Source organism: Marmota monax, unplaced genomic scaffold (genome assembly GCF_021218885.2).
Source record: "Marmota monax isolate L192 unplaced genomic scaffold, Marmota_monax_Labrador192_F-V1.1 WCK01_AAM20220418_F8-fsc00027, whole genome shotgun sequence".
Taxonomy (NCBI): Eukaryota; Metazoa; Chordata; class Mammalia; order Rodentia; family Sciuridae; genus Marmota; species Marmota monax.
The window spans coordinates 13,315,873-13,329,501 of record NW_026694617.1 but is presented as its reverse complement, the minus strand read 5'-3'; the positions used below and the strand labels follow the sequence as shown (position 1 = coordinate 13,329,501).

Genomic DNA, 13,629 nt, shown 5'->3' with positions numbered 1-13,629 from the left:
ATAATCGATTTTCTGTGGAGGTAGAGGCAGGTGGATGACGGCACCACCCAGCTGAAACCTTTTAGAATTGAACCTTGCAGTCATATCAACATTTAGCATCCTTCTTGATGTTCATAGTCTCCTAAATGACTTTTTTTTTTTTTTAACCACACTTATGTAGTTATTTCAGTAAATCTTTCGGAAAAAAGAAAGAGAAATTATACCATAACTGTTAAAGTGATATAAAGTTACAAGCCAAATCCAAAATTTCATAGACTTCATTTTTAAAATTTTTTTTTCTGATAACTATTTTGTTGTGCTTTTTTTTTAGTGTGTTGTAGTTATACATAATATTTGGTTTTATTTTGACCTAATCATTGTGGAATATAATTTGCTTCCCTTCAGTCCTTAATCTTTCCCTCCCTTCTCCTCCCCTGTTTCCCTTTCTCTACCAGTCTTCCTTCTAGTTGTTTATGGTTTTTAAAATTGTGCTTTATAGATACACATAAACTGTGGGTTTTACGTTTCATTTATGACTTCATTGCCAGATAAGTTGGGAAAGTATTAATGTAAAAATGGCTAAAATGATTGAATTACTGACAGGCCCCCTCAGAGCCTTTAGTACTCTTGGGAATACCCTAGACAAAACATTTTCCCTAAACTTATAAGTTACAGAATTCTTTATTGATAGAACCAGTATTCTTACCACTCTATCAGGACTTTAAGAAAAGTCTCATTATTATTGATTATTCCTTTTCTTTTGAGGGGAGGGAGGATACTGGATTCAAGTCCAGGGACTTGTCTGTACTAAGCACATGCTCTACCATGGAGCTGTATCCCCAGCCTTATGTGTCATATCTCTTTAGTAAAACTCTTTTTCTTTAACTTAGAAGATATACATATTTTAAGAGTTTCTTATTTCCTATACTGTTTCAGTTTATACATTAGTTACTGATACTTTAATGTACTCTTTTCGACTTTATTATTGAAGAAGTATAATGTTTAAACAAGTTATTTTGAAGAAAATTAGTTGATTTATATAGTAAATTTTATAAATTGCACAATTGCCTTTTTTAAAGTTGTGTCTTCTTTTCGATTCTTGAAGGGTAATATACAGTTATGTAGATTTGCTCATTTATAACTGATGATATGATTCTAAAAAGTAAATAATAATGTAATCACTGTCTTTTCTTTCTTCAGGTTCCAGCAACAAATTATATATATACACCCCTTAATCAACTTAAAGGTGGTACAATTGTCAATGTCTATGGTGTTGTGAAATTCTTTAAGCCCCCATATCTAAGCAAAGGAACTGGTAAGTATTAAAATTGGTGCAACTTCTATATAGTGTAGTTTATTTTTTTCCCCTCCTGGAGCTGGGGATGACCTCAGGGCTTTAACAGTGAAGTACATCGCCAGTCCTGGTGGGCTTTTTATGTACTAGAACTGCATATTGGTTGCAAGAATTAGGCTCCTTCAGTAACCTGAATCTTTGAACAGAATCTTAATTCTCATTTATAATTGCCAAATAACATTGATGCATGTTCTTCAGCAATTTTAATTTATGAAATAAATATGTATTTAGATTCAGGAGTCTAGTTTAAGAATAAATTTTTAAAAGGATGCCAAACAGTAACATGAAAGCATAAGTAAGTATAAAATTTGCTGGTAAAGGGAAATATGTAAACAGATAACAGAATATTACAGTATTGTGGCAGTACTATTACAGCATAAATGACTTTAATTCTGGTATATAAGTTGAAAAATCTATGTGTAAGAAATAACTGTAGCTGTATAAATATGTTAACAGATACATAGTATACAAAGATGTAAATTATAATATCAATAACATAAAATTTGTTGGGAGAAGAAGTAAAAGTGTAGAAGTTTTTATGTAGCATAAATTGTTACAAGATTATATAGATTGTTATGATATAAGTAAACCCTGTGATGAGGACAAAAATAGAACCTTTGAAAAATGTACAAAAGAAAATGAGAAAGGAATTAGAAATTAATGAGTTTTGTCATTATGTAAACTCAGCCAAACATAAAGGAAGATAGCAAGAGAGGAAAAAAAAAAAAAAAGCAGTACAAAAGAGAGACTTGCAGTACTCAGGAAAGAACTAAATAAATGACCATATATCTTCCCAGTCACTAACAACTGACATTGTAAATAGATTAAATTCTGTAATCAAAAGACATAGATTATTGTGTGGAAACAAACAAGAAGATATCCAAAGAGAGCACAGATGGTACACTTATATCAGACAAAATAGACTTGAGGTCAAAAACTCTTACAACAGAAAAAGGACATCATATAATGATAAAAGGATCAATTCACCGGGAAAATATAATAATTATATATGCAGCCAACATTAGCACTCCTAGTATATGAAACAAATATTGTGGATATATATGAAGAAAGAAATAGGTAGCCATAATTATAGCAGTAAATTTCAGTAGACCACTTTAAATAATAGATGGAATATCCAGACAGAAGATTAAATAAAGCAGAAAAATTTAACAACACTATAGACCAAACGGACTTAATAGACATACACAAAACATTCTTTTTTTGTACCAGGGATTGAACCCAAAGGCACTTAACTGTTAAGTCACATCCTCAGCCCTGCCCCAACACCCCCCCCCCCATTTTTTTTTTGAGATGGGGTCTCAGTTGCTGGCTTTGAACTTCTGATCCTCTATCTCAGCCTCCTGAGCAGCAGGGGTTACAGGCATGCATCTGTGTGTCTAGCAGAACATTTATTGTAACTAGAGACTAATAACAGGATCTTCTCAAATATACACAGAACATTCGCAAGGGTAGGCCACTCGTTAGGTAACTAAACTACTCGGCAAATTTAAGATTAAATACATACCAAGTTTTATGTCCAACTGCAATGGAATGAAACTAGAAATCAGTAACAGGAGGAAAATTAGGAAATTCACTAAATGTGGGCATATTAAATAATATCCCTTAACCAATGAGTCAAAGGAAAAATCAGGATGGAAATTAGAAAATAGAGACAAAAATGAAAGTAGAACATACAAAAACTTAGGAGATGCAGCAAAAGCAATTCTGAGAGACCTGTGTAGCAATAAGTACCTATGTTAAAAAAAGGAGAAAGAGCACAAATAAACAACCTAATTTACAAAGAATTAGAGAAAGAAATAATCCCAAAGTACACAGAAGGGATTAAGTAAACAAGATCAGAGTAAAAATAAATGAAATAAAGAATAGTAAAACATTGAGAGAAAAAACTTTTTTTGAAAAGACAAAATTGACAGTTTTAGCTACACTAAGAAAAAAAATTCAAAATCAGAATTGAAAAGGGAAATATTATAAATGATGCCACAGAAAACAAAGGATACTGAGAAAACAGTGGGTGATTTTCTGTAAACATAAGAATGAAAAAGTGGAAAACTTAAACAGACTTATAAGCTGTTGAGTCATTAATCAAAAAGTCTCCCCCCAAAGAGAAAGAAGCTCAAAACCAGATAATTTTACTAGTGAATTTGGCCAAATATTTAAAGAGGAATTTGTGCCAATCCTCAAACTCTTCAAAAAAGCTGAAAAGAAAGAACCATTTCCAAACTAATTTTATGAATATAGCGTTATTATGATACCAAAATCAAAGACTGAAAAAATAGAAAACTACATGTCAGTATCCATAATGAAAATTTTTGTGGACATCCTTAACAAAATACTAGTGAACTGTATGTTCATGTCATGGTATGTCATGACACACCATGACCAAATAAAGTTTATTCTTGGGATGCAATGATATTTCAGTGTCTGAAATCAATCAGTTTATTACATCATCATAATAGAATGAACTATAAAAATCACACCACCTCAAGAGATGCAAATAAAGCATTTGACAAAATGCAGTACTTTTATGAATGAAACATTCATCCTAGATATAAGAGAATATTACCTCAACTTAATATAAGACTATGTATAAAAGCCCTTAGTTTATATAACACTTGACATTCAAACTGATAGCTTTTCCTCTAGTATCAGGAAAAAGGCAAAGTACACACATTCTTCACTTCCGTTCAACATAGAAGTCCTACCTAGAGCAGTTAGGCCAGAAAAAGAAATAAGGCATCCTAATCAGAAAGGAAGAAATAAAATTGCCTTAGTTTGCAGAGGGCATGATTATGTAAATAGAAAGCACCCCTGACACACTCACACACAAATACCTGTAAGAAGTAATAAATGAGTTCAGAAAAGTTGCAAGATTAAAAATTAGCATATGAAAATCAGTTGCATTTCTATATACTAACAATAAATAATTTCAAATAGAAATGAAACAATCCCATTTACAATAGCATCAAAAACTAGAAAATGATTAGGAATATGTAACTAAGGAAGTAAAAGATTTGCTCACTGAAAAGTATAAAATATTGCTGGAAGAAATTAAAGAAGATACAAACAAATGGAATGATATTATGTGTTCATGGTTGGAAGACTTTAATATATTGTTAAAAGGTCTGTACTACTTATAGCGATGTACAGATTCAATATAGTCTCTATAAAAATCCCAGAATTCATATGGAACCCCAGAGAACCCCAGATTGCCAGAAACAGTCTTGAGATAGAAAAATCTGGAGGCTTCTCATTTCCTGGTTCCAAAATGTATTATAAAGCTACAGTAATTAAAACCTTAGATACTAGCATAAGACAGATGTACATCAGTGAAACAAAATAGCCCAGAAATAAACCTATGCATATGGTCAACTGATCATCAATAAGACTGCCAAGAATATATAACAGAGAAAGGATAGTGTCTTTAATAAATGTTACTGGGAAAACCCGGTAACCATAGACAAAAGAATAAAATCAGATTATTCTCTTATACAAAAATCAACTCAAAGTGGGTTAAAGATTTTAACATACAACCTGGAACTGTGAAACTTCTATACTAAAACACAGGAAAACAATGGTTTCTTACATATAACACCAAAAGCACAGGAGACAAAACCAAAAATAGACAAGTAGAAATATATCAAGTTAGGAAGTCTCCACTCACTGAAGGAAATAATAGAGTGAATTGATGATGATCTGTAGGAATCTAAGCTATTGAACCAACCTAGATGCCCTTCAACAGATGAATGGAAAAAGAAAATATGGTACATATACACATTGGAGTATTATTTAGCCATAAAAAGTATGAAATTATGGCATTTGCCAGTAAATGGATGGAACTGGAGAATATTATGCTAATATTTATAAACAATGCATCTGATAAAAGGTTAATCTCCAGAATATATAAAGAACTTTTATAACTCAGCAAGAACAAATCAACAAACCAAAAAATTAATAAAAATAGTCTACAGACTTGAGTAGACATTTCTCCAAAGAAAGCATTGGGATAGCAATCCAATATATTAAAATACTCAGTGCCATAATCATCAGGAAAATGGAAATCAGAACACAGAGAGATATCACCTCATGTCTGTTAAGTTACCTTTTTCTGGGAGAAAATCTTTGCCATCTCCACCTCAGCGCATTAATCTCCAGGATATATAAAGAACTCAAAAAACTTAACAACAAAAAAATAAATAACCCAATTAATATACGGGCAAAGGAACTGAACAGACACTTCACAGAAGAAAAAATATGATTGGTTAACAAATACATAAAAAAAGTGTTCAACATCACTAGCAATTAGAGAAATGCAAATTAAAATTGAGATTTCATCTCGCTTCAGTCAGAATGGCAGTTATCAAGAATACAAATAACAATAAATGTTGGTGAGGATGTGGGGGAAAAGGTACATTCATACATTGCTGTTGGGACTGCAAATTGGTGCAACCACTCTGAAAAGCAGTATGGAGATTCCTCAAAAAGTTTGAAATGGAACCACCATTTGATCCAGTTATCCCATTCCTCAGTGTGTGCCCAAAGGATTTAAAATCAGCATACTGTAGTGATGCAGCCACATCAGTGTTTATAGCAGCTCAATTCACAATAGCTAAACTATTGAACCAACCTAGATGCCCTTCAACAGTTGAATAGAAAAAGAAAATATGGTACATATACACATTGGAGTATTATTTAGCCATAAAAAAGTATGAAATTATGGCATTTGCCAGTAAATGGATGGAACTGGAGAATATTATGCTAAGCAAAATAAGTCAATCCCAAAAACCAAAGGCTGAATGTTCTCTCTGATATGCAGATGCGAACTCACAATAAGTGGTGGAGGAGGGAATAATAGAATTTAACTGGATTAGATAAAGGAGAATGAAGGGAAGGGAGCGGGGTGGGAAATGGGAAAGACTATAGAATGAATTGGACATAACTTTCCTATATTCTTCTATGAATACAAAAACCAGTCTAACTCCACCTTATGTACAACCACAAAAATGGGAAGTTATGCTCCATGTATTTATGGTATGTCAAAATGCATTCTTCTGTCATGTATAACGAAAAAGAAAATTAAAAAAATTTTAAAAAACTGGACCATTTCCAAAAATCAAAAAAAGTAGCAAATGTTGATGAGGGTATGGAAAAATTGAAATTATGTGCTATGTGAGACTGTGAAATGGTGTAACCATTCTAGAAAATACATTTTCTTAAAAATCAAACTGACCTTATGATCCACCATCCCATTTCTATATATTTATCCAAAAGAATTGAAATTAGAATTCCTAAGATATGTAAACTCCCATGGCTGTTCATTGCATCATTATTCACCCTAAATAAGTTATGGAAGCAATTTAAATATCCATCAAGGGATGAATAACGAAGATTGGCATGTACATACAGTGGAGTACTGTTCAGCTTACAAAAAAAGAAAGACAGACTGTCATGCAACAATATAGGTAAACCTTGAAGGTAATATGCTAACTGAAACAAGTCAATCACAGAACAACAAATTCCACATGATTTCATTTCTTTGTATGAGGTATCTCAGGTAGTCACACTCATAAATAGGAATTAAAATGGTAATTGCCAGGAGCAGAGGAGAGAGAAAGTTGGGAGTTGCTATTCAGTGGATATAAAGCTTCAGTTTGCAAGACAAAAAGTTTTAGAGATCTATTGTACAATATTGTGCTTACAGTACAACATCACATTGTTAAAAGGTTATATCTCATGTATTTTTTACCCTTACAACTTCTCTTGAAGAAAAGAATAAATGAAGAAATTAGAAGGCTGAGTTTTTTATCCACATACTTGGGTAATTCTCAAATTAAAAAGCCAACCAATGAATTGCCATATGATAATGTAAGACCTTAAGCATCAGTGACAGCATCAACAAAATAACATGTAAGATAGTACATCAAAACTATGAATTTCTGTTTATTGTGAGATAGTAAAAAGTGAGTAGGAGAAAACACAGTTCACCTGTTTAATTCAATTCAACTAAATTTAATATTATTGTATTTAACCTATTTCAAAACACCATTATTAGTTAATGACACTGTTTTGTGTTTTATTAAGAACAGAATATTACCAGTTAACCTAGGCTATTTTTTTTTAAAGAGGAACATATATTTCTGGGATATTAAAAATAGGAAAGTGGATGTTGTTGGTAAAATATTATCTATATATTGCATTCCAGGACCTGAGGTCATTCTGAGAACATAAAAAGATATTCCCATTGAATTTATATTACAAAGCCATTTTATTTATAATGATAAATACATGCAAATTATGTTATCGAGGTTGCTCTGAAGGTGTGATCTTGAGTGGGTTGTATGGGGGGAAAATCTCATTTTCATGTGCTCAGCATATATATTTTTATAATTTTTTAAAGCTGTAGATGGATACAATATCTTTTGTGGGTTTTTTCCTTTTTTTTTTAATGTGATGCTGAGGATCAAACCCATTGCCTCACACATGCTAAGTGAGTACTCTGCCACAGAGCCACAACCCCAGCCCTGCTCAGCATTATATTATTAATGTACATTTTTTACACTGTACAAAAGACCTTTTGAAGACTAATAAATCTGGACATAATGTTGAAATAGACTTCAAATCAAGTCTGAAAATCTCAGAGGATTGTTTTATGGAAAAATCTTTATGATACTTATTGTTTTAGAGGAAGGGAAATATTGAAGTCAAAGCAGAGCATTTTTTGTTCAAATTTATGTTTCAGATATTTTCATTCCAACTTTATTTTTTCTCAAAGTCTCCATGATCCCACCCCATCCAATGTATATACATATACTTTAACCTCATTAGTCTCCTTTTACCACCAAGGTTTTTCCTGAATCGTACATGTGCCCTTCTGGGTATTTCTGGATATAATGTGATCACAGTGATCCTCTTCCAAATTCTCAGTTTTACCAGTTGATTTTGATTGACCTGGTATGCCTAGGAAAAAGCTCCATTACTGTTAATAATGTCCATCTATGGTGGAAGAAGATATCATTTTAAAACTTCATTGTGTTGATATGTTGTTAATTCTTCTCTTAAAACTTTGGTAATAAATTGTTCAGCAAATACATCATTTTAGAAAATAACCTAAAAATGATAATGTAGAATAAAATGGTAGCTGGTTTAAAAAACACTGATAACTTTTAATTTTCATTTATTAGAGAATATAGTCATAATTTCTTCTGATAATGTTATTGAATCACACACAAAAGTGAATGTCACATGTAACTATAATATTTATTGTATATGTGTATGTATCTTAATCAGATAGTTGAGGTATGTTTACTAAGATATGTTTACTAAGGGATCCAGTCCCTTAGTAAAAAATTCATGGCTAGTAAAGAACTATCTGTTATTACAGATGGAATATGTTTCTTCTGAAATACTAAATTAAAATAAATGTCATCAATTTTGTCTCAGCAATCATCGAAACTTTAAAATCCATCTTTCAGACATAGCAAGATGTCTTCACTACTTGTAAGACAGTACAGGTATAAACTATCCATCTTGCAGTTTTAGTTACAGTTACATTTTTATTTTTGTTGACAGAACTCATCCTTCAACAGGAGTAAGTGCTGCAGGAGAGTCAGACAAATATCACTCATGTATGTGTTCAGGAGAGGATCAGCTTCATTAATGGTACCACAAAAAAATACTAAAAGAAATATATAGGAGCAGTGCACATCTTTGCCTTTTAAGAATACTACATATAGCAATGTTGTTTCAGAAATGCAGAACCACAATCTCAATAACATCTGGATATACATACAACTAGATACAGGGAAATTACCTTCATGCAACTCAAATTTACGTAGAGAAGAAAAGTGTATATTCTTTTATATATCACTAGCTATAATTGTTTTCACTAAAATTCTTTTTATAAATATTAAATCTATTGTAGTGGAGTCAAGTGCAATTTGGCATTCTTACTCCTTGACTAAAATTTTTCTTGAAGACCTGCCTCATTCTGAGCACTAAAAATTCCATATGACGTATAGCATGGTGTCTTATTTCTGGTAATAATCTCCATCTGAAAGCAAATGCATCATTTCCCAAATGTTATCATCAATTATTGGAGGCAATATTTTTTTATTCTTTTTGGAAGTCAATTAGTCCTGTTGTTATAAGGACATAGGATACCATAGATATTAACATTTGTACTCATGAGAACTTAGAAAAACTTTGAGGATTATGGAATCAGCTAATATTAACGTGTCAGTGCGTCATCAAAGTTGTCTCTTTATGGAGTGTATGATACAGTCTTAGGAAGGGAGAATCATTGCTGCCTTCTTTTGACTTTGGAGATTTTTTAGCAGTGATTTTCTATCAAAATTTTGTTTTACTCTATGCTTTTTGAATGTATATTTTAAAGTTGAGTGACAATTTATTTATTATAATGGAGGCACTGAATTTTCCATTTTGCAAGAGCTAAAATGAATTATTTTGTATTATTCTAGGTGAATAAGTCAAGATTTCATAGGTACTTGACAGTTTTTCAGAAATGGAAGGCATCCAGGCCATGGATAGTTATCACTTATCTCTTTTTAAGGACTTGGAAGGTTGAGCTAAGCTTCTCTTCTTCATCTGCCCCATACTGTTTTCCAGTTAGTCTGTCCATTTCCATCTGGAGAATGGAGGTGGGGAAAAATGATTTTTTTTCTCATCACCATATCATCATATTGTTTACTTACTTACGTTCAGGAATGAATTCTTGAATGAAGCTGAGGCTTCCATCTGGCTTTCTGTGCATATTCTAGAATTTGTATTTTATGATCTTTTCCTTTGGTGAATTAATAGCTTGTTAATTTAGAGAATTACCCCTATATTTCATTAGTTTATAATTTGAATTGTTTTAATGAATCATAAAAGTTAGTACATTTTTCTCAATCTGTCTTAAAATTTGTAATGCATTCTTTTATTTGCTCAATTAAAATTTTTCTTTTTTTTTCTCACTTGTAGCTTTGGGTTAGACCTAGGTGTTCACAGTGATAAAATAGTAAGAGACTGAGTTGTCAAGGAAGACATAATGTAATAGATTTGCTAATATGAGACATAGTTAGTTGTATGATACATAACTGAAGGAAAAAGCAAAGATCTCTGGCAGTGAACATAGATAAATTCTAATGGAGGAAAGGCTTCTAAGAGATCTAGTATTTTAGTTGAACTTTCATAGGTGAATTGAATTTTGATAGATGAGGAAAAGGAGGACAATATTCCAAATTTTGGAGACAGCAGTCATAGTTGCCAGAGTTCTGTAATGAAAAAGTGAATTTTTCAATTTCAAAAGTCAACTGCTGAGGAAGTCGACTTAAATATAATTTGAAACAATAATAGGGAAGAGAGTTGGGAGGGAAAGGGAGGGAGAAGGAGAAATGCACGGAAGATGGAAGGAGACTCTCATTGTTATACAGAATACATGTGTATGATGATGTGAGGGGGAAAAAAGTGTGTCACATTAGATTGGGTAGAGAGAAGTGAAGGGAAGGGAGGGGAGTGAAAGGGGAGATAGGAAGGGCAGAAGAATAAAATAGACACTAGTATATACGTGACTAGTATATATATATGTGATTCTGCAACTTGTACATTCAGAAAAATGAGAAATTATACTGCCGCAGTCTGGCTGGGCACAATCAGGAGCCACTTGTCAAAAGAAACTAACTTTATTTTTAGAACCACACACGCCAAACAAAACAGCCTCTCAGGAAAAACCCTCAGAGCCTCAACTGCCACCACCGGCTTTCCACAAGCCTCTCTCTCCCACACAAGCTTCTCTCCACCTCCCCCAATCCTCTTGCTCTTGAGGCCGATTGGCTGGGTCACGTGGGCGGAGCCAAAAAAGTCCCCGAATGAGCAGCTCCGTGGTCTGAAAGGGCAGGGAAACAGCCCAATGAGCATCACCGCAGAGGAGCCAATCAGCTAGATGTTGCTGGGGCCAAGGAGCCAATCAGCTAGATGTTGCTGGGGCCGCTGTGAGCCAATCATCAGCCCGCAGCTGGAAGTTTGCTGGGGCCCCTTCGGCTGTGGCTCTCAACATCTCCCCCTCTCTGTTTAAACAACAAGCATGTGGCTTAGGGACCGTGCCTGCCTTAGGTTGTCCAATAGTACATATGGTCCTTAGGTTGGTACCATTGCAATTGGATCTTACCCGTCACTGACTACCGGTCCAGTATACAGCCACACCTGTGGAGAGGTCTTTGTACCAGCCGGGGGGGGGGGGGTGAGGTTCTTTGCCTCACCTCTGTTGGCCCCCAAATTTTAGCTGGACGATCATGACAAGCAGAAGGGAGGAAGATACACCAAGCCAATTGACGGCTCCTTTTGGAAAAATTGTACCACCAATGACATCATCAGCAAAAATACCCCAACACTACCACAAGTCGCTGCACCAACAGATAGTTCACAATGCATACAGGTGAGCTTACAATGTGTCCAGGCAAGTTCTGCAAGCAGTTCAGTGATGGCTATTGTAGAAGCTGTAGATTGGTTTTATCTTTGACTTCACCAGCACTGGGATGAAGATAGGAATTCTGGCAATAATGGCTAAAGAAAAAATTATGTAACATTACAGAAGGCACTAAAAGAAAACAATTTTCTTAACAATTTACATTGTCTTCACCGGCACTGTGATGAAGATAGGAATTCTGGCAATAATGGCTAAAGAAAAAAATTATGTAACATTACAGAAGGCACTAAAAGAAAACAATTTTCTTAACAATTTACATTGTCTTCACTGGCACTGGGATGAAGATAGGAATTCTGGCAATAATGGCTAAAGAAAAAATTATGTAACATTACAGAAGGCACTAAAAGAAAACAATTTTCTTAACAATTTACATTATCTTTAAGAGAATTATTAAATATAATGAAAAGGAAAGGTGAAAGTAAACAAACAGATCTGTTAACCTTCTTTTTTGTTTACATATTAAAACAATCCTCAACAGTTGTTTACCCAATTTAAATTAAACCATATAAATCACGTGAAAAAAAAAATTTGGATCCATTTTATCATGAGCACTCATCATATATGATATATGGACATACGTACATTCAAACATATAACACAAAACACAAGTGTGCACACATAATATAATACATACAACACATAACATTATAGTAAAGGCCTTATAACTTTTTACAGGTGAAATCTCCATTGCAATGTTTAAAAACTCTATAGTCAAAAAATAGAACTGATCAGCAAAACATTAACCTAGGTCTGTATGAGCTCAAAAAACAAAATAGAACTTCATGATATGGCAAAGGGCAATAATAAAATAGATATTGAAAAAAGCATCCTGGTTCTGTTGCAGATGTAAGAATAGCCAAACTGGAGTTTTGGATATCAGTTGTTATGGATTTGAGCCAAATCATCTTCTTTTTGGTCTGTAGAAATCGCTTTAGTTAATCTTTCTGGAATCCAAATTGGCTGCTGTTCTCCCTGTGGAAACACATAAACAGACCCCCGACTCCAGACAATCACTGGGTCAGGACCTTGGTTAATCTCTCTGGAATCCAAATCGGCTGCTGTTCTCCCTGTGGAAACACACAAACAGACCCCCGACTCCAGACAATTACTGGGTCAGGACCTTTCCATTGTCCTGTTAGAATATCCTTCCAAAGTACCTTGGGCTTATGCACATTTTTTGGACACATATGCCTTTCCGCAGCACTAAGTCCTGATGAATCCAAATTTAAAAAGTTTAGAGTAAAAAGGGTTATTTTAAGTTTATTTTTGGGGAATATATACCCCTTCCCAATTCCTTCTTTTTGCTTTAATAAGTACATTTTAATAGTTTGATGAGCTCTTTCAACTATGCCTTGTCCCTGTGGATTGTATGGGATTCCTGTTATATGAGTAATGCCAAATGTTGAGCAAAATTGTTTAAAAGAGGTAGAAGTATAACCAGGGGCATTATCTGTTTTTAACTGTTTTGGAACACCCACAGTGGCAAAATTTTGTAAGCAATGAGCTATAACATCTTTAGTTTTTTCTCCGGCATGAAGGGAGCCCATCAAAAATCCAGAAGAAGTATCAACTGTAACATGCAAATATTTTAATTTTCCAAATTCTGGCAAGTGTGTGACGTCCATATGCCAAATATGGTTAGGTATCAATCCTCTAGGATTGATTCCAAGATTAACTTGTGGTAAAAAGGTCACACAATTTTGACATTGTTTTATTATTTGTCTAGCTTGTTCCTTAGTTATTTTAAAACGCTTTTGTAAAGTATTAGCATTGACATGGAACTTTTTATGAAAAT

The 13,629-nt window shown here is 33.5% G+C and overlaps 1 protein-coding gene across 5 annotated transcripts in view; it reads left to right on the top strand.

Moving 5' to 3' along the window:
* Pot1 (protection of telomeres 1) overlaps positions 1–13,629 on the top strand; it is a 105,708-nt gene that overhangs the window by 33,702 nt on the left and 58,377 nt on the right. For all 5 annotated transcript variants that reach the window (XM_046422445.2, XM_046422442.2, XM_046422443.2 and 2 more), the window contains one exon: positions 1,180–1,294. In XM_046422445.2, coding sequence (XP_046278401.1) covers positions 1,180–1,294 — 115 coding nt within the window. The remainder of the gene's footprint in view (positions 1–1,179; positions 1,295–13,629) is intronic.